At 44.0% G+C, this 21,122-nt stretch overlaps 2 protein-coding genes across 2 annotated transcripts; both read right to left on the bottom strand.

The window, feature by feature from the left end:
* Positions 1–836: 836 nt before the first annotated feature.
* Positions 837–3,773, bottom strand: LOC133923630 (SUMO-conjugating enzyme SCE1-like). The gene is made up of 5 exons (XM_062368910.1): positions 3,644–3,773; positions 3,471–3,554; positions 1,638–1,784; positions 1,418–1,531; positions 837–1,295 (listed from the first exon to the last, which is right to left on the bottom strand). Exons 1-5 carry the CDS (start codon positions 3,713–3,715, stop codon positions 1,236–1,238), a joined length of 477 nt encoding a protein of 158 aa, XP_062224894.1. The 5' UTR covers positions 3,716–3,773; the 3' UTR covers positions 837–1,235.
* Positions 3,774–6,122: 2,349 nt separating this feature from the next.
* LOC133925590 (uncharacterized) lies at positions 6,123–7,073 on the bottom strand. The gene has a single exon (XM_062371464.1). The coding sequence runs from the start codon at positions 7,071–7,073 to the stop codon at positions 6,123–6,125; it is 951 nt and encodes a 316-aa protein (XP_062227448.1).
* Between the last annotated feature and the right edge of the window lie 14,049 nt (positions 7,074–21,122).

Raw genomic sequence — 21,122 nt, forward strand, 5'->3', positions numbered from 1 at the left:
GTGCTGAAAACATCGCTGCCCAGACTTGGCTGTGGTCGAGATGATGCTGCTCCGCGGATGTTATTCTAAGGGAGCTCGTCCCTTGATGCTGTTGATGGAGGTGGGCCCAACGGAAGTCATCATTGAAGACCAGGAGGTACTTGACCTCCCACGGTCCATTGATCATAGTTGTGTAAAGGATACGTAAGGCCCCAGATGCAGATGTTTCCAGTGGCATATGGCTGGCAACGCTGGTACCACGAGGGGCTGCTACTGCCACTGGATCCTTAGGGATTTTCGTGCCATTGCTTACACGGTGTTTAGATCTACCATCATTGGGTCAGCAGGTGGGGATCATGTCCTCTAACCATGAACACGAATCAATCTGTTCTGCTGCTCTAACTGGCAGTGGAGTCAACATCGCCACCCTCATCACTATTGGTGTCCATACATTGGAGTACATTGGGCTCCTTGGGATCCCACTCGAGATGTCCCACCTCAATATGCGTTTAATAGTTTGGACTTGATAATATTGGTGCTGATCAAATCACGTTGATAGTCCAAGCAATGATGATCCTATATCGGAGTGACTCATCCTCACCCTGGTTCAGCTTCAGGTGATCTCATGTCCATCACCGAATAATACAATATGTACCAATCCATCAAACCACTCTCATGCAACCTCTATGTAACAAAAGATCTGGTACTTTCTCCGGTGTTCATAATTACAGTACCAGAATATCCGACGTACATAATCAGACTTACACATGAATAAGAACAAACATCCACAAATACATGCTAATCAAATTCTAAATACATCAACTGTTGTCAATACCTCGTCACATGAAAACCACATCACTTTTCCACCTGGTTTCTCAGATTTTAACTTTTCTGTTGAGCTTTCAAGCTGCTAGCAAGGTACTTTCCGTAATTTCGGCACTCTGCTAATGGAATCCGGGGAGAAAACCGCTATAAGAAAATGGGAATTCCTTATATTTGCAAGAACAATATAAAGCACATTAGTACGAAAGTTTCCCGCTGTTTAGGCAGCGCAGTATGCTGATAAGCCATAATAATTATTTAAGATGTACTCAAAGTGCATTTAGCAGTTCCAAGAAGCCTACTGCTATGTTGCCAATTCCCCACACCGCATCATAATCACAGGATTTGAGTCCAATGATGAATGATAAGCACAATCACCGGTTCCACGAAAATGAGTAATGGTTAGCTGCTAGTATCTTGCAGGCGGTCCAAGGCTAGAAGTGAAGATAACGCTTGGCCTGCTGACGAACACGATACTTGTACTCTGGCAAATTCTGCAAATGACAGTAAATGGCACCAAAGAAAGAACACGGTGGTGAGCGCATAATCATATCGAAATTAAGAAAATTTCATCCTATATCTCAGTTTGTAATTTTAGTTTCAGTTATATTAAGACCTTCGCAAAGAACTGATAACAGAAATGCTGCGCAGCGGACGCTGGATTTGGGTTATCAAGCAGGTCCTGGATGCCTATCAGAATTTGCCGCACTGTGATGGAAGGCTTCCATGCCTGAAAGAAACAGAAAAGTCATGAAGGAGAAGTGATGCTATTTGCATGGTATAGAAATGTATTCATGCTGAAAAGAATGTAAAGTATCCACTCAGTTGAAGCTTACATCACCAAGGATAGACAGGCATACTTCCCCATTATCGTAGACATTGACGTGGAAGAAACCTGCTGGAAACTTGCAGATGGGAGGGCTACTTGGGTAATCTTCACTAAAATGGAGAGTGAGGGGGAAATATCCACCCTCCCAGTCAGTCTGCAAAAGATAAGTTGAACACATAGTTTTACTTACATGCTATGATTGGGCAGGAGGGTTACTGATAATGAGTTGAGAATGACAATTTGTTGTAAGAGGATAAGATAGGACAACAGTACACACCCACAAAAAAGTAGTAACACAAAAAATAGACCTGCAAGTGAATGGCAAAACTATTGAATTGTGAACCAGTAATTGTAGAACAATTAAATGTAGCTTACAAAAATTTCCATCGAATTTCTCATCGCCTGATCTTTAACGAAAGAAAAAACTTTCCAAAAGTGCATTCACAGAATTCTCTAAAAAAAATGTGAACAGTTTCAAAAGCTAAAGGTCACTTTTCTAATCATTCCTGAATATGGCGACTGCCAAAGCATCCCATTTACGATCTGATTAGTTCACATCTAAGTTTGTCACGTCTAAATTTAGTCAATCTTAGATCTTTAGACAACTATTTGATTGACTGTCACAACCGTGTCAAACCACAATTTATTAGCTACTAGCTCACACGTTATACACTTAATTTTTTACTAACTTTATCCCACTTGTATCTAATCTTAAACGTGACAAATTTAGACACGAATTTGCCCTTCTACAGGGCAAAAACAGTCCGCAACAGTATGATGTGTCGGATAGTTGATCCAGTCATGCTCAGATCATTTTAAACTCAATTATAATACATTGCCGACCAAATAGTGCCAGGATGAACTATGCAAATCCACGCTGGCGCCTGACAGCATATGCATCAAAGTACCGCGCTTAACATATGTATGGTCATACCTACTTGCCATAAAGATAATTCAATTGCTTTATAAATTTACTTCAAGAAAATTCTGAATCTTCGAACTCATTACAAACAATTAAGATTTAACCTATCCGGTAATCAATTTCTCAAAAAAAAAAAAACTGGGATGTCTTAACTAATAATGATAAATTGGTGAAATGTATCCTATATGTTGATCAATTTCTTAAAAAAGCAAAACATGAATTAGTGCATGACTTGCTAATCCACTGTTCCAGATAAAGTAAGTCTGTTGTCATATGAAAGCCAAAGACTAATGAGGTTTGAAATTTCTTACATCAAAAGGCTAGGAATTCTAATAGTATGTCACATTCTAATGCATCGCTTGTTTCTGTTTCAGAACAATAGCCCGAAATAGTTCGTTTTCTATCAACACATATCAAAGTCAAATACGATGTGGACCACAAGGAATTGCTAGTTGTAGCGTTATAGAAAGTTTAACTTGTACCACCAGAGTACGGTGGCACTACTAGCCACAATTTGAAACAATACATTTGGGCCCAAATCACGCAAGACGAACAAAGCACTGTGAACTCTTATATGACAGGAGAAACCCAAATTTGGTTATGCAAGATCTATAAAAGGACTATAAATATGTCTGCAAAAATAATATTCATTATATTCATTTGCTGAACTTAAACAATACTAATGCTCCACATGCAGTAGTTGTAAGGGTTTTGCATTGAGTCCAGAAGCAAGGGTTCCGGATCGAGTGCTGCAAAACCCTTGCAACTAGTGAGAAAACCCAACTATTTCGTGCTTTGGATTCACAAAATCATGATAAGATTTAACATCGTAGCGTACACAAGTGTTTGCTGAGATTGCAAAGCACAGTAGCAGCATCGAGAACAGATTTGGGGGTGGGGGCAGGAAGTTTTGCTTACGCCTTCCTTGCCGGGGATGATGCAGTTCCAGACCATGAGGTTGACGGACCCATCCGGCAGCGTCCTCGGCTTGGCCACGAAGCCCTGAAACGAAGCAAGCACCAATGCCCCAATTTTAAAACCGGAAGGATAGTTGCAGCGACGAGGCAGGAGTAGGTCGTGGCGGCGCGTACATGGGGGTGGCTCTTGCGCCATGACTTGCGCTCCTCGGCGAGGCGGCCGCGTGCGATGCCTCCGGACGCCATTCCACCGTACCCTACCGCGCTGTGCCCGTCGTCTTCTTTAAGTTGGGAAGGGGGGAATCGCGCGAGAGCAATGTGGGAAGGGATCGCGTCGCGTGGATGGTTTGCCGCTTCGTTTCAGCTCCCGGTGCGTTTACGAGGACAATGGAGGAGTAACTGCGGGTGGTGGAGTCCGTACTCCGAAGCGGCGACCGGCGACTGACGAGTGGCGATCGCTGTTCCCGCGTCGGCTTTTTTACTGTCTACTACACGGCCTATTTATTCTGATAAATGGGCGGTCCAATGTTGAGTTGGGACTTCGAGGGACAGAGTTAGCAACGTTGGATTTCTTCTGATAAAAGCAAACCTGCTAATCTTCCCTGTTGAAGTACATGATTTGGTTTCCCAAAAAAAAAGTACAGGATTTTGTTGAACCAACTCTACAAAATTGCAGGAGCGTACTACTCACAGGAGTAACTTAAATTCATCTAACGATGTGGCACTACCAAACGCACTGGAATCGATCGCGTAATACAAATTCATCTGAAACTGGTGAAGCAAGTGCTATCTATTCGGTCTGCAGCATCATGCTCCTCCTTCAGAATTCTCTGCTCGGGCCTTTAGTTTTTTACTTTTATGTCGAACTTGCTACAAGTAAGGTACCTTCTATAACTTACTCTGGTAATGGAATCCGGGAAAACCCGTTAAGAGAAAAATGTTATGGGAATACCTTACATTTGCAGGGACAGTAAAAGGCACAGCAGAACAAAAGTAGAGGATATACACCCTCCGGATATAAATATTTGATGTTTTGATGAAGATGTGATCAAACTTTTAAAACTTTGATTGTCAATAGTTTTCAAAATATTTAATTTAGAAATATAAAAATCACAAATGTAGATTTATTTTGAAAAATACTTTCATAATATTATATATATATATTATAACTATATTCTAATAAAAATTAATGATCAAAGTTGCACATCGAAGATCATAAAAAATCAAAAAAACGTTATATATTTTTGATCTGAGGGAGTTACTTTTGTTCGGGCTTACGTTGGTTACATGGAGTTATAGAAGGTAGAACTTAAGTTGGTTTTGTTTTGGATTTTGTAGAAGTATGTCAAGGCTATTGAATTGAGAACCAGTAGAAATGAACATATAAACAGATACAGCATAGAAACTAAATTGTACTATTAGCTTACGAGCATTTGCATCAATTTTTTTATTGTAAGACCTTTTATGGAAAAATCTATGTCATGGTAGGAGCATTTTCAGAGTTTTTGTTTTGTTAAAGAAGTAGTAAAATGTTTAGCGTGGGCTTGTGTGTTGCGTCTTCTGTTTATTGTCTGGTGCAGATAATGCTGACTAGCTCATGTCAGACTAATTGTGGAACCGGTTCCTCTGACGTTGGTGGAGCAACGTCAGAGATGTACAGTAACTCGTGAGAGGCGCTACAGTTCTCTGACGTTGCACAGTAACGAATTTTACCTGTCATCAATATACTGTAGCGATTTTACTGTTTTGCATACCTACTGTAGCGTCAGATCTTGTCTGCCCATTTGTGATCGAACGGCTCAAAACTGCCCAACTGCTCTCTGACGTCAAAATCTCCAACGTCAGAGGATCTCGTTTCCTAATTGTCGGCCCTAGTACTTTTGGATCACATTTAATGGGTTCACTATCTTAGTTCTTAAGAGAATCCTCTAAATTGTCTCAAGAGAGAGAGAGAAAATCCTTTAAAAGAAAAATCTTAAGAGAATATCCTCTAAAAATGAAAAAAATGCTATTATTCAATGCATGTTTGAAGTACTTGGTTTGCGAATACAATGTACAAAAACACATGAGTGCATAGTATTGTGGCAAGGCACCATGGCTGATACCAAACCACCCAAGGTTCCTGATAGCCACAATTTTGTCTCCAAAGAACTCCAAGTCTTCCCACAAATTGTTTTTAAAAAAAATACAATGTACCAAAATTGCAACTGTACATAGCCGTAATTGCAACTTAACAATTTCCGTGTAACACTACCCAACGCACTGGCTTGGATCAAGCAATGCAAATTCGTTTGAAAACTGATGAAGCAAGAACAACTGCTTAAATGGAGTACGGACCACGTATCCAGCATATTACACCTACGATGTTCCACAAAAGAAAAGGGAAATATGCGATCCATGAAAGAAAGGACAAGCTTGATAAGAGAGAATATACGTTCGACTAGTCGCAAGTACTCAAATATTTACATTCTCGTTCTATTATTTTTTTAACGATAAAGGCAGGAGCTCTGCCATTATAGGAGAATCCTCGTTCCATTATTTCAATCAAAGTATTACCACAGAGAAAATTACAGAAAGAAGGTTAATGGAAATTCCTAAACACAGAACCTTGTAAAAAAATCAATTGTAATTCTTCTCCTTCCAATCTACACTGTCACAATGTGGCACAGTACTCGCTCTCGAGCTCGTCCGGCGTGGTGCGCGATCCGGCCGCCGACGGCGCTCGGACGTGCCCGACCATGGACACGCGTAGCGCCTCATCCTCGTACGCCCGCCGCTCCATCTCCACCATCTCCGACTTGCGCCGCTGGATGCTCACTACCGCCACGGCTACCATCCCCAGCAGCACGGTGCCGCCCGCGCCCAGAGCCGCGCGGAACAGCGCCAGCTTCCACTTGTTCACTTCCCCGATGTCCGCCTCCCCGCCGGCGTCTCCTGCTCCTCCCACGACTAGCGCGAAGTGGCCCTGGTTCGACGCATGGTAAGTGTTGCTCCCGGCCTCCACGTCCGTCACGGTGACGCTGCCGTTCAGCCCCACGGCCATGCAGAGCGCCGCGGCCCCTGGCTGGAGCGCGGGAACGGCTATCGAGAAGTTGACGCGGATGGCGGCGTCCGTGAGGTTGATCTCCAGCACGGACGTGCCATTGCGCCGCACCAGGCCGTAGAACATGAGCACGAGCACCGGCGACGCGAGGCGGTACCCGGTGCCCGCCGTGTACTCGTCGCAGATGGAGGAGAGGTTCCCCAGGTTGACGCGCACGGCGATCAGGTGCGCGGCGCGGCAGCGCACGGGGAGTCCCGGTGGCACGGAGAACTCGCCGAACCGGCGGACGCCGTACCTCCTGAGGCTGCCGGCGCGGAACCGCGACACGCTGGCCTCGACGCCCGACAGGCTCCCGGGGTGCGAGAGCGGGTACGCGACGCCCGTCCTCCGGTGCCTCCCGTGGTACCACTCCTCCGCGGCCTCCTGCACGACGTCGTCGAGCAAGACGGTGTCCTGCAGCTGCAACTCCTGCTGCGGAACCGGTACGGCAAGCGCAACGGTCGCTGCGAGGAGCGGCGGCGGCGGCACGAGAAAAGCTTCGCGGCGCGCACTTGTCGTCATGGCAGCAGCTGGAAATAGAAGGGGTAGCGTAAGACAGGGACAGCATGGGGCCATTTTAGTTGGACGAGTGAAAGCTAGCATGATGGCCACGCGAAAAGCTTCAGCAATGGTGTAGCTAGAGCTAGGATTAGGCGGTGTCATTTTTAGGTCGACCAGGGCACCATATTTTTGTATGGCTTAAAGTACATCACGACATGAAATATTTTAGGTTAGATGGTACTGCATAAACATAAGAGCCGTGTCATGTCTAGGATCTTAGCACGATGGATGTATATGTATGTCACGATGGTTTGAGTTGTGTTCGTGTTGGCATGGTATGAAAAGGCACGACACAATCTGTATAATTATTTTCATGTTTATTTTTTAATCTCTTTAATACAAAGCGTGAGACACTAAGATCATATTTGTTTAGTGAGAGACGATAATAGATAAATATGTAAGTATAAAAGATACAAGTGTGGGATGATAAGAGATAAATATATGAGTATTGTTAGGCGACATAGAATATGAGAGATATGTATGAACATTAGAGACACAAGTGTGAAATAATAAAAGATAAATATGTAAGCATCGATAAGAGGTATATAGTATAATCGTACTTGACCGATACGGCATGACAACAGCATGACATACCGAGAGCTGTCACGCTCATGTCTAGTGAGTATAGCACGATGTGACATAAAAGCAGCCAGGACCAGGCGTGGGCGTAGCATTAGCCAGAGACGGACAGTTATCTTGTGGCTTGCGAGTGAAGCATGGCATGCATCAGGATGGCTAGCTAGATTTGATCTGAGTTAATAGGAGATTAATTTAGGCGTACGGGCGGGAAAGATTATGACAGGATGGTGCGATTTATTACCGGGCGCAAGTCGTAGGGGTGGGGTTTGTGGGGGCAGGATGGGGTTAGGGGCCTCGTAGAGCTGTTGATTACTGATTAGTCCCGGTGGTGAGGGGGCTGCGAGACATGGATTGGGGACGAAGGTTCTTCATCAGTCGAGTTATATATGTCTGTCTAGCTCTACCAGCAGGTGAATTGTCAAAAAGAGGCCTCTTTTTAGGGGAAGCAGTTCTTGTTCCTGCAATGGAACGTTCCACGAAGCTAGCAACTCTGTCACAGGTTGTATGCCTGAAACATGAAAAGAATATCTACCTTCTTCGTTCAGGCTTCAGAGAGTTCGAGTAGGAATCTCAAGCAGATTGGCCACTTAACACACCGTAAAAATGATCTAGATTGATTACGTTCTTCCACGAGTTAATTCGTTGCCTGATGTACTTATATGCTGGACGTACCTGCAGTTCGTCAGAATTCAGAAGCCTGACAGTACCAAGTAGTATTAACTACTAAGTTCATAGATAACTGAAATTATCCACAAAAATACAAAATGTTGCCCTCAAGCGCTTTACTTCACCAATCTCACTCAACCACTTGGATAGATCGATCCCCTTCTAACAGAAAAGGCAGTCGTTAATTTAACTTGCAGCTTCTCTGTCATGCTTTGCAGCACCGTTGCTCTGAATCTGAAAATCTACAGCAGACATGCAGGTTTTGTGTCAGTTTCAGTGACTTGGCGGAATGATTGGAAGGGTGTTCACAGGATGGACTCTGCTGCGAGATTTGACATGGGTGGAAATGATTGCCCGGGCATCGGCGTGCTCACGGCACCATTAGGCTTGCCCACGAATTGTCCCCTCAGTCCATATGGCGTTATAATTGAGGGCCCAAACATGCATTACTTCAGAACAGTATAATAGCCACGGAGCCACCCGACATTAACACATGGGTAAAATGTTCTTCTCCTGGATGAAGTTCTGCTTGCATCAGGAGCATCCGTTGTTTGAAAATACTTTTCTGCTACTAGCCTGTGTAACAGCAAAGTTAACTGGGCTCATGCTCGCATGGCCTAGTATCGATTATCCTTCTGTAATGATACTCTATGATACATAGTTTAAGGTAGCTGTAGCTACCCTAGTGACAGTGCAAAACTGCGAATGCTCAGAAAAAGAGAAGAATTTCCCTGCTTATTTTTTGTATATTAACTAGCTAAATATGCTACATTTGCATAGCAAAAACAAATGAACATTTATTCGTATGTATCCGAATTGTATAGGGAATACAACTGCATTTTCAAATCTAGTCATACAATTGTATGGTTTAGTTAGTTTATTATTATCTAAAATTGCATCAGATTACACTAATCATCTTATTTTGTTATCAATATACAATTTTCTCATTTTTCTTTCGTAGTGCCCTATTTTAGAGAAAATAAAAAACACTTGATTTATGCATTTAAGGCATCTACATAGAAAAATATTTTTGAAGTTCTTAACCTGTATTTCTTTTTACCGATTTTTTACATGTCATAGTAATTTGTGACTGTGATGGTCCAACCTCTATAAAGACAAAGGGAGCAAATGGCTTGGTCCTCTTTTTTAAGAGTCCATTTGAACCCCCTCAACTCTTACCCCACCCCGATTTTCCTCCCTGGATCGTAAAATTAGATATTAGACACCCTTAGCTATAAAAAATCAGACATTTTACCTCCCTAACTTCATTTGAAGGTGGTATTGGCTAATGTGGCGCAAACATGGCAGTGGTTTTTGTTACGTAGACTATTTTTCTGTAGAAGGTTGCAACCCAGTCAACAAATTGCAAATAAATAAATAAAAAATAATGATCCACGTGCCGACAAATATCCTCTTCTTCTTCATCCACTTCTTTCTTCCCTCTCTTTCTTTCTCTTTTGTGATGGTGGATTGAGGCAGATTGAGGACTCAAGGCTAGACGAGAGGGGGGGCGTCGACAAAGTGGGTGGTGTTGAGCTTGGCAATCTGCTTGAGCACGACTGGGTCAGTAGCCTCGGCGAGGATGGCGTCCATGACAGACAGCTTCCCACCGTCCTGACAGCATGAGTAGCGGCCAAGAACTACATCAAAGCTGGTGTTGCTCACGCACATAGGTCCGCTGCTTGGAGGCTCGATGACAGGTGGTCGGCGATAAGCTTCGGTGGAGACCATTGACGGACGAGGCACGTGGGGTGACCGCTGTGTAGTGGAGAGAGGGAAATTAGCGGGGGGTCCTAAGCAGGCTGCACTAGGTGAAGAAGTGGCAGGTGACTGAGAAGGGAGGAGAGTTGTGGCGCGTGGAGAGATATGATAGAACAGAGAAGATAAAGCGGAGAGGATGAACAAGTGCTTCGGATGGGAAGCCATGGCGAGATATGGGTGAGGTGGAATCTAACTGGTGGGCCCCTTAGAGGATGACATGTGAGTCCTAAATTTTTTCTTTTCTTTTGATAGTTGATGGTGTCCAATATCTAATACGGTTGATTGAGAAAAATCGGACTAGAGTAAGAGTTCATGAAAGTGACAATGGACTTGTTGTGGGCTGATATTGATAAACGGAGAAAGTTGGTGTGGTTATTCGGGCCACAAGCCTAAATCTACATTCAGTTGGACCTTTGGTATTCAGCCCAATATACCCGCTTCACTTGTCCCAGCCCGCATGCCATATGATCAAAGCCCGGCCGACTTCAAAACCAAATGTGTGAACTCGAGCAAATGAACTCAGTTATCTATACTTTTATACTCCTATAAAATACACAAATTATGACAGAATCGAACAATTCTTACCGTCCACTCGATTGATTAAGCGGTCACCATGCAAAGATTCTTTATATTCCTCTTTCCAAAAATAATTTAATCTTATATTAATTATCTTCTATATCTAGACGCCAAATATTTACCTTTCATATATTATAAAAATACATTCAATATCTTATTATTTGTCTTTCATATTTAGATGTCCAATATAATTACCTTTTGTACACTATTATATCCTGAACTGATTTTATGTGTGTAAAACACATATGCAATAACTAGTAAAGAAAGGGGATGTTGTCTGATCTCAAGTGAACTACGACTTTCCAGTTCTCACTGTTGTAACTGAACTAGGAGTCCGACGCCGAGGCTCTTTTTCTACGAACGAGTAAAGCCTGCTTATTCATTGCTTTTTAGAAGGAGTTACAAACTAAAGCAGCAAGAGAAGCCGGCCAGCCGGTTACATGTGGATAGGGTAATGATCTCCTCCTAATTTAATGGAATAATTGCTCAGTTATCACTCTAAAGAAGTGACAATTGCTATTGAAGATGATATTCGGATCACTCTAAGTCTATGCATGTGAAATATGGTGATAGATGAGCAATTGCCACTTTCTCATAGTGGCAAAAAAACGAATGTCCCTTTAATATATATGATAATTGTTAAGTGTGGGTTCATAAATAAAAGGAGCATCCCATTGTAGTATGAGATTGATCTAATAAAGAGAAGTGATCCACCTACATCTGTGTTCATCTATTTGCTTGTGTTAATTAGGACGGACAAAAAGGCTAAGATCCTAACTGGCAGTGACGGATACAGAAGAGTCAAGTAAAGAGCTTCCCTAGATTTTTCTCATTTTTCTTTCTCTTCCTTCTCTCACACTTCTTCTCCTTTCTATTTTTTTTCTTCACTCTCTCTCGTCCATAGTAAAATGTTGTTCGGGCCACTCTGAGGGGCATCCTTTGCTTGTGAACATTATAAACATCAACATTGCACAATAGCCACTATCACAATAGGCAACGGGCAACCCGAATAATTCAGTGCCTGTGGTTGATGCCACGAGACGGTTGTCGCACAAGCGCATCGGTACGCACATGTGAAGCGTTGCTCTTCCTGAATCCTGACACAGCACCTTCCAGCACTGCACAAGATCCCCTCCCTGTTGTCACCTAGCGGAACCAGAACTCATCTCACTCTCCCTCGCCGGCTCGCCCCAACTCCCCTCCTGCAGAAAAAAGAAAAGAAAACTCCCCGCCTGCACTTGTGACTTGTGGTTCAGCTCTAGTGATGTCAGCAGCCTGAAGGCTAATCAAATCGGACGTAACGCCAAGCTTCTTCTCTTTTGCTCCAGAATCTCGACGGGGTGCAGCTTTTGCCGCGCAGTTTGTTTTTTCCTTCCCAGATTGCGACAGGAACGAGCTGGCAGCTCACCAGCACTCATAGTATGGCCTAGTTCTACGCGCCGGCCGTCAGGCCATGACTGCAGCCTGCAGACATCTCGTCGAAGGTCGACGACGACCGGACTGCCCGAATTCCCGAAGGGTCGTCATGCATCCGCGCGTCTACAGGCAGCTCGATGGCCATCGCTCAGCCATCACCTGCGGCTTATAAATCACGTAATCCGAGTCCCAACGCCGAGCAAGATCCGCGCATGGCGGGGGCGTTAAGTCGATCGCTTATCGATCTCCTCTCCGCCAACCTGCGTCAGTGCTGTAACCACCGGTGGCAGTACAGGGCTATAGGCACAGGACTTGTGCATCGCTCTCGTGCTGCAGCTAAGAAGTCCCGTCACATGTTGGACTGGTGGTGGTGTTGCATGCATGCGCTGGGGTCGGGGCCAACAAGGCCAGGAACAGTGCCTCGGAGAAGGACGTCTCGTCATGGTCGTGGCGCGCCGTGCATCCCCCTGTTCTAGTGTTCCGTCGAACTGGCCGGCTGGTGCGATGATCTCATCAGCGGGTAGCTTGCACTATAGCTAATTAGGTTAACTTCTGTCCCCTCAGCCGCCATTCATTAATTCAAGCAAGTTTTATCTGTTTCTTTTGCCGGATATCATCTAAGGGCGACAAATTTATAGTGCATACATGCAAGCATGCTTAGAGTTAGTTCCCTGTGAGAAGATTAAGCAGGGGCTAACAAGAGGGATTAGCGGTTCCTCAGTAGTCTGATTGTTTCGATGCAGCATCTCTTATCTTTCGGTACATCTCGGGCAGGCATTTTCGAAAAAAGTCTTGCGCTCGGGTGCCTGTTCTAGAGTAGTTCGTGCCTTGGGTAAGGTTTCACACCCGTTCAGGATCGTGAAAATTGTTTTTCGGGGCTGTTAGGTTCTTGCCCATTTGGAAACCAAGCTAAAATTTGATCACGTTTAGAAAAATTAGCTTCCATTTTGGTTTAAAACCAAAATTTGGCTACGTTCACGATTTCGATGTTTAAAATAGCCGTCCCAATTTTTTGCTAGCTAAAATTTTAGCTCGATCTCAAATCAAACACTACTTGACATGACTAAATTTTAACATGATATGACCAAATTTTAACTTGGCTTTGTGATTTTCCTGTTCCACGTTTATCAACTTTCAACTCACTCAAATGCTAGCTTCGACAAGACAACTCGATCAACCTTTTTCCTCGGGACGTCCTTGGCTTGAATGGAGTCCTTCAGGAGTTGCACTCTTGCTGATGCATGTCGACGTTAAGTTTGGTTGACAGACACAGACGAATACAATATATATATATATATATATATATATATATATATTGGTAAGTTCTAACTCGTAGTATATATAGTATGTGCATGGACCTACTTTTTGTAGCTGAAAGGTTAGATATCACTGGAAAAGAACCGATGGATAGGCCTAACCCTAACAGTGCTCGACAGCACAGATGCAATGCGACACTCACGCGCACTATTGTACCATCCAACAGTACTATCAACACCCTCCAAACCCACTTGGTAAAAGGCTTCCTGACCTGCTTAGCCTGACAAGAATGGCAAGTTACCTTGATCCTTCAATTATCAATATCAGTAGCAGCCACAGTTCACATACATGCATCAGCTTAGCTCGTTCTGATCAAGAAGATTTTCAGTGGAACTGTTGACGGGTCTTGGTGACGACGAATAAGCATGTTCTGCTACAGAACCCAATTTTCAGCTTGAGTTAAAGAAAAGTTGCAAGTTCAACTTACATGTTTGGTCAGAACAATGCAGATGCCTCGTCTGATTAATTCCTGCAGGAAGATCTGCAAGCTGGGCTAGCTAGATTCTACCTCAGGTAGAATATATTATAGGATCATATCATATATATTTACTAATTGGAGGTTTCTCTAGGGGCTCCACGGTGATTCTTGGATGAGACATGCTAAGAAAAAAGAGATACTTAAAATCACAAACAAAAGGTCTGACCCTTGATTCGGTTGCTCAATAATCCATGACCGGTGGATCTTACCAGTAAATCGTGTGTAGCATGGAGATAGGCATTGGCAAGAAGATAAGGAATCCCGTCAAAATATACCATGTAATATGCAATCGTGTACGACTTGGAGACGATTTATGTAGAAGAGATGAATGCAACACACGATGTATTCATGATCTGAGTGTACATCTTATACAAGAGCTCTCAGGCTCATTCGTGCACAACTGCCGTCCTACAAGGACGCTAACGTGCGCGTGACGATGTGGCCTAGTGAGGCCGTGTGAATCAGGCGCTCGACAACGGAGTTGGACCAACCCTCCACGTGAACAGTAACATGCACATGCAGACCTTGGACTTAGTCCGTTCTACACTCCCCATCAGCCGGTGCGTCGGGTCTGGTGATGCACAGGCTGTTTCGAAAATCCTCGAACGTAGTCGTGGGCAGTCCTTTAGTCATAATGTCGGTATATTGGAGGCGAGTTGGAACGTGTAGCACCGGACTTGCCCGATGGCGACCTTCTCCCACACGAAGTGTATGTCGAGTTCGACATGCTTGGTACGTCGATGATTAACCGGGTTCTCAGTGAGGTACACCGCACATACATTATCACAGTACACGACCGTAGCTTTGCTCATACCGTGTCATAGCTTGCCAAGAAGATTTTGAAGCCAACAACATTCGGCCACCACATTAGCAATGCCTCGATACTCTGCCTCAGCGCTAGAACGTGCGATGATAGGATGCCATTTTGATGACCAGGAGATCAAAGACAGCCCGAGGAAGACACAGTAGCCTGATGTTGACCGCCACGTGTCTGGGCACCCGGCCCAGTCAACATCTGTGTATGCTACGATGTCAGTCGTGGACGAGGCATGTAGCTGCAGACCGTGAGACGTAGTGCCGTGGATGTACCTTAAAATCCGTTTGACAAGAGCCCAGTGCACGTCACGAGGCTCAAGCATGTGCAAGCACACTTGGTGCACCACATATGCAAGGTCTGGCCTAGGGATCATTAGGTACTGGAGTGCTAGCTCCAACCAGGTTGTGGTAGTGAGACGCATCAGCGGCAATTTTTCCTATCAACGATGAAGCCTTTGACTTTGTGTCCACTGAAGTCATTGCTGGTTTTTAGTTTGTCATCGTTGCACGCTGCAACAAGTCTTCAGCATACTATTCTTGGTTGAGGAAGAAACCTTCATCGGTCCTTTTCACTTGTATGCCGAGGAAAAAGTGCAATGGTCCAAGGTCCTTCATGGCGAAGGCAGAGCATAGCTGATCGATAATCCGATGGAGAAGAAGCATGCTTGAGGTAGTGAGGATGATGTCATCGACATACAATAGTAAGTATGCCATGTCAGACCCTTGGTGCAGGACGAAGAGGGAGGAGTCGGACGACATCGACATGGACCCATATGTGCAAAGATGGCCTGCAATCTTTTGGTACCATGCGCGGGTTGCTTGCCATAGTCCGTGCAGTAACTTGGAGAGGAGACACACATGATCAGGATGTGTGGGATCGACGAAACCGGTGGGCTGTTGGCTGTAGACGTGCTCGAAGAGCTCACCGTGAAGAAACTTATTCTTCACGTTGAGTTGGTGAATCAGCCAAGTGCTGGAGGCAGCAAGTTGGAGCACCGTGCGGATCGTTGCTGGCTTGATGACTGGCGAGAAGGTCTAGTCAAAGTCCACGCGCGGCCCATTGGGTGAAGCCGCGTATGACCCAACAGGCTTTCCATCTCTCCAGAGTGTCATCGGGGTTGTTCTTGTTTTGGAAGATCCACTTCCTGGTGATGATGTTGGCGCCTCGAGGTCACGACACCAATTGCCACGTGTTGTTGGCCTTCAGGGCATTGATTTCATCTTGCATCGCCGTGACCCATAGGGGGTCACAGAGAGCAGCACAAACGGAGGTCAACGCAGCTGGTGCAGGTGTTGTTGATGCAATGTAGGTATAATGAGGATTAGGAAGGATGATACCTACCTTTCCGTGAATGATCGTTGGGTGGCGAGATTGGTTGTCTGGGATAGGCGACGTTGCTGGCAGAGTGGTTGTCGATGGATCCGCAACTGACGATGTTGGGCAAGTTGAGGAAGTCATGGCGGATGGTGCTATCGTGTCGACCGAGAGAGTCGGATCAGACGGTGCTGTCGTTCGAGCTGAGGGAGTCGTGGCCAAGGTAGACGTGCGGGGTAGAGCTGGTGGAGCCGTGTTGATATGATGCTGGCTTGTACAGGCTCGATTGATGTAGGTGGTGGAGGCGCACGAGGAGGAAGCGACGCGCGTGGTGGCACCAGATGATGTCACGTCGCAGGGGCTGGAACTGGCACAAGTACCGGCTCCAGAAGAGCCAGTGGTGGTACGTCACGTGCTGCAGGTCACGTAGTGTGTGCCTGCTGAAAAGGAAAGACATGTTCGTCAAAATAAACATGCCTAGAGGTTAGGACACGATGCGACTCTGGATCGTAACACCTATATCCCTTGGTGTCATTAGGATAACCAAGAAAGACGCATTGAATTGAGCATGGTGCAATTTTGTGTGGTGAGGTTGCGGTGATGTTAGGGTAGCAAAGGTACCCGAAGGTGTTTGTAGTCCAGCAGAATGCCAAAGAGGAGATGGTGTGGGGTTTGTTGTGAGAGGGAGCTACAAGGTCAGAGATTGAGGATGTGAGTCACCATGGTGAGAGTGTCTGGCCAGAAGGAGGGTGGCACCGAGGAGTGAAACAACAAGGTCTGAATGCACTCGTTCAATGTACGGAGAACTAGCTTAGCGCGACCATTTTGCTGTGATGTATATGGACACGATAGTCATACAACAATTCCATGAGATGAGAAAAAGTATTGAGAAGTATGATTGTCGAACTCTTTGCCATTTTCCATTCGGAGACTAATGATAGGACGTTGGAACTGCGTATGAACATAAGCATGGAATGAAATAAGAATAGGAAGAACATCGGATTTACGATGTAGAGGGAATATCCAAGTATAATGAGAATAATCATCTAAAATTACCAAGTAATACTGAAAGCCAGAGTTACTGGTTATTGGAGACATCCATACATCACAATGAAGAATTTGGAAAGGGAAACTAGCAACGATAGTAGAGGTAGAAAAGGGTAGGCGCACATGCTTGCCAAGACGACATGCATGTCATGTGTGACTATCTGACTGGCTGGCAAACAAATTTGAGAGTTGCCGCCTAGAATTTGCAAGGCAATTTGCGCCAAAATCATGGCCATGTCTTCCTATACATAACTCTGCCATATCTTCTCCATGAGCATCTTCACTTTTTTCTCTCCTCTTGTTCTCTCATCCATTAGAATGATTTGAGTATGTCAAATTTTGACCTCAACCAGCCAATCAATTGGGAGTAGATTGAAGAGTTTGATGGACTTGTTATTGATCTCAACTACGATCTTGAGTGGGATGAAGGTATACATCATGTTCTTATTTCTATTTTTTGGTTTTGTTTCATGCTCAAGGTATACATGGTGTAGGTGATGGAGTTGACAATCATGGAGGAGGAGATGAAGGTGACGATCGTGTTGGAGGAGATGGACCCGAGGAACAAGAAGTTGTTGGCGATCAGGGAGAAGAAGATGGTGTCGAGAAACAAGAAGTTGTTGGCAATCAGGGAGAAGGAGATGGTGCTGGTGCACATGGCACGCTCGGGCTCGCCGGCCACGGGCGCACCAGACTTGGACTCACCAGGTTTCGCGTCTGAGGAGAAGGCAACGCCGGGCATGGCCACGGAATGCTCAGCCTCGTCAACCGCAGGCGCAGTAAAATAGGACTTGCTGGTTGCGATCATGCAGGCATTGCGGTATCAGGAGAAGGCAATGCTAGGCTAGGGCGCTCCGACCGCGATCACACCGGGTTCGGGGTACCAGGCGAAGGCACCGCCAAGCGTGGCCAGAGAACGCTCGGCCTCATCAGCCGCTGGTGCACCCGACTTGGACTCGCTAACCGTGGTCGTGCCAGCATCAGGGACTCAAGCATAATGAACGTCAGGCTTGGCCATGCTAGCCAGGGTGTAGCTAGGATGGCAATGGCCGGACACGATGTAGCCAAGATGACAGCGGTTGGAACCAAAATGAGTAAGTTTATCATTTCATGTTTACGCTAGTTGTAGTTCATGCATGTACTCACTGTTGTAGAATTAGGAATATGAGTAGTCTATCATGAATTAGTAATATTTCTATAAAAAATTGTACAGTCATTTGTAGCAAAAATATTTAAGCATTTGTTCACCTTAGTTTTCCAATGCAATTGTAGATCAAGTTGGGAATGTAACAAGGAGGAAGCAAAATAACGACGAGGAACGACTAGCCATTTATACCATGCTCTTAGAGCTAACATCATTAGGAATTCTAAAACATGGAGTGACAAATGCCGCGTCTTTTGAGACAGGCGTGCATGTGAGATTTATACAGCGCATATGGCTGAATGGCAAGCGCGCTGGTGGTATACATGTCGTGGACAGCAAGAAGCCAAAGAACTATGGCCGCAAAAGAGTTGCCTTCAATGAAGAGGCTATTAGGGATGTTCTTTTGTGTAAACGAATGACTCTGCATGACCTAGCTACAGAATCGGGTGTTTCAAAGAGCATGTTATTTAGGCGGTTGAAAGAGGGGAATTTAGAAAGCACATGAATGACATAAAATCTTCGTTAATGGATGAGAATAAAAAAGGTTGTATTTGTTTTTGCCTTTCGATGCTAGACCCACTAAGCATTCCTCACGAGCCAACCTTCCTCGGTTTGCATAACATTGTGCACATCGACGAGAAGTGGTTCTATAGGACCCAAAAATGTCAGAAGTACTATTTGGCGATTGACGAAGGTAAACCAGAGAGGGTCACAAAGAACAAGAATTTCATAGAGAAAGTTATGTTCCTCTGTGAAGTTGCAAGACCTAGATATGACCAAGAAGGTAATGTCACATTTTTTGGAAAGATTGTACGGAGGTAGTGCCTGCCAAGAGGAGTAATGTCAACTGGCCTGCCGATACCTTGGTAACCAAGGCAATGAATTAGGTCACTAAGGATCATAGCCGTGTGTATCTCTTCAACTATGTCTTGCCAGCGATCAAACAAAGATGGCCAGTAGATGATCTTGGTACCCCTATTTTCATCCAGCAGGACAATGCTAAGATGCATGTTGCAGTAGATGACGTCGAGTTTTGTAGTGTGGCATTGGCAGATGGTTTTGACATAAGGTTGATGTGCCAACCACCTAACTCCCCCGATCTCAATGTGCTTGACCTTGGTTATTTTGCGGCCATCTAGGCCAGGCCATGTTTCAAAACTCCTCTCCCACTAGTGTTGAAGACATTGTCGCCAAGGTAAGCTGATGACGAGTATCCAATTGATAGGAGTAACCGTATTTTCCTAACTCACCAAGCTTGTATGAGAGATATACTACGGCAAAAGGGAGGACAACATTATAAAATCCCACATTTGAAGAAGAGCTTTGGAGAGGAATGGTGTTCTTCCGGTTAGGTTACAATGGTCGTCATGAACTATCTATTATCCTCTTGGACACATACGTTTTCTGAGGGTTTGAAACCATCACAAATTTGTTTTCATGACGTCTGACCATCACGAAAAACATCTATGAAAACCTGACGATATCCTCTCTTTCTTGACGATGGCCGTCACGAACTCCCGCCATGAAAATAATTCCTAGTGGTCAACTCTCATGAAAAATATGATTTATGTGGTTTTCGATTCATGAGGGTTGTTGCTTGACTGTTTGCCCTCATGAATCATTTTTGTGGCGGTTTGTGGAATTTTTGTGAGGGTTTATAACCCTCACAAAATTTCTGTTTTGTGGTAGTGAATATAACTTCTAATATGAATATATGACCCTTAGTCTTCTTTTTACTTACCCTTTTGACATAAATACAACTTTTAGTACACCCCTTTGAAAATTATTTCTTTAAAACATTTGAAATATAATAATTAGAATCATCACAAAAAATACAATCAATATAATTTACTTTTGATACAATTCTACTAAAATTACTTTCATAGACAAATATGTCTACTTTAATTTATTGTGGCTATATGTCTATAAAATTTTTGGCTACAACAATTCGATCTAGGAGAACACATTCAGAGAGGAGAGGGCGTATATTTCACTACAGGTTTACCACATAATTAAAGTATACCTCTGCGTCCTTCAATTTATCTAGGATTTCAGACCAAACACCGAAGGCTCTCACCCTGTTTTTCATTAAAACATCAGTCTCTAGTCTACATGGATTTTCTTGGATTTATCTTTTCTCGCTTTCTCTTTTTCTTGGATGGCAATTTCTCCAAAGTATTTTCAACACCCAGAGAGGCCAGAGAAGACGGCCAAGGAAGGAGTGGATTAGGGTGTGTTTGGTTGGTTGAATGAATCGATATATGTATGAGTTGGTGCGGGATCTAAGTATGTCCTGATGTTTAGTTTGTTGAATCTCATCATTTCGTTCAGGATGATATAATTCAGATTCTTAAAATATACCGAGAAGATGTTGTACCGAGCCGTGCGGTAAAATCGACTAAGCGACCCTGTACAGGCTCTGTCAACTCCGCTAATTACTTGCAATTAGTGATGATTAGTGACTATTAGTGGTTATTAAGGATTTTTAGTTAAGCATTGATTATTGACAACTTAAGTTATGATTAATTGAAATTGGTAATGATTAGTACTAATTAGCATAGTTTATTGATAATAACAAATATAAAAATTATTATTTTTTAAAATAATTAAGTTATACACGGATATAATATATAACTTTTAAGCAACTAAATATATTCTCATATTATCCAATACATCTAACCAAACACATTCTCATAACATCCAATATCTAATCAAACAATCTACTTGCACCATCTCATCCAAAATCATCCCGTCCATCAAGAATAATTCCATCCAATTTAACTTCATTTAACCAACCAAATACGCTCTAAGTTCTCATTTTTTCTTTGTTTATCGCATAACATGTAGATTACTGTCCCACCTGTCTTTGATATGGCCTCATGGACTCATGGTATA

This window comes from Phragmites australis, chromosome 7 (assembly GCF_958298935.1).
Source record: "Phragmites australis chromosome 7, lpPhrAust1.1, whole genome shotgun sequence".
NCBI classification, from domain to species: Eukaryota; Viridiplantae; Streptophyta; class Magnoliopsida; order Poales; family Poaceae; genus Phragmites; species Phragmites australis.

What these genes read in the sequence shown, in the direction of transcription:
- LOC133925590 (XM_062371464.1), bottom strand. Translation starts at nt 7,073, where the DNA reads ATGACGACAAGTGCGCGCCGCGAAGCTTTTCTCGTGCCGCCGCCGCCG.
- LOC133923630 (XM_062368910.1), bottom strand. Translation starts at nt 3,715, where the DNA reads ATGGCGTCCGGAGGCATCGCACGCGGCCGCCTCGCCGAGGAGCGCAAG. An exon ending in TCATCCCCGGCAAGGAAGGC is followed by an intron (nt 1,785 to 3,470) that starts GTAAGCAAAACT and finishes TATCTTTTGCAG; the next exon opens with ACTGACTGGGAGGGTGGATA. An exon ending in GTTATCAGTTCTTTGCGAAG is followed by an intron (nt 1,296 to 1,417) that starts GTCTTAATATAA and finishes TGTCATTTGCAG; the next exon opens with AATTTGCCAGAGTACAAGTA.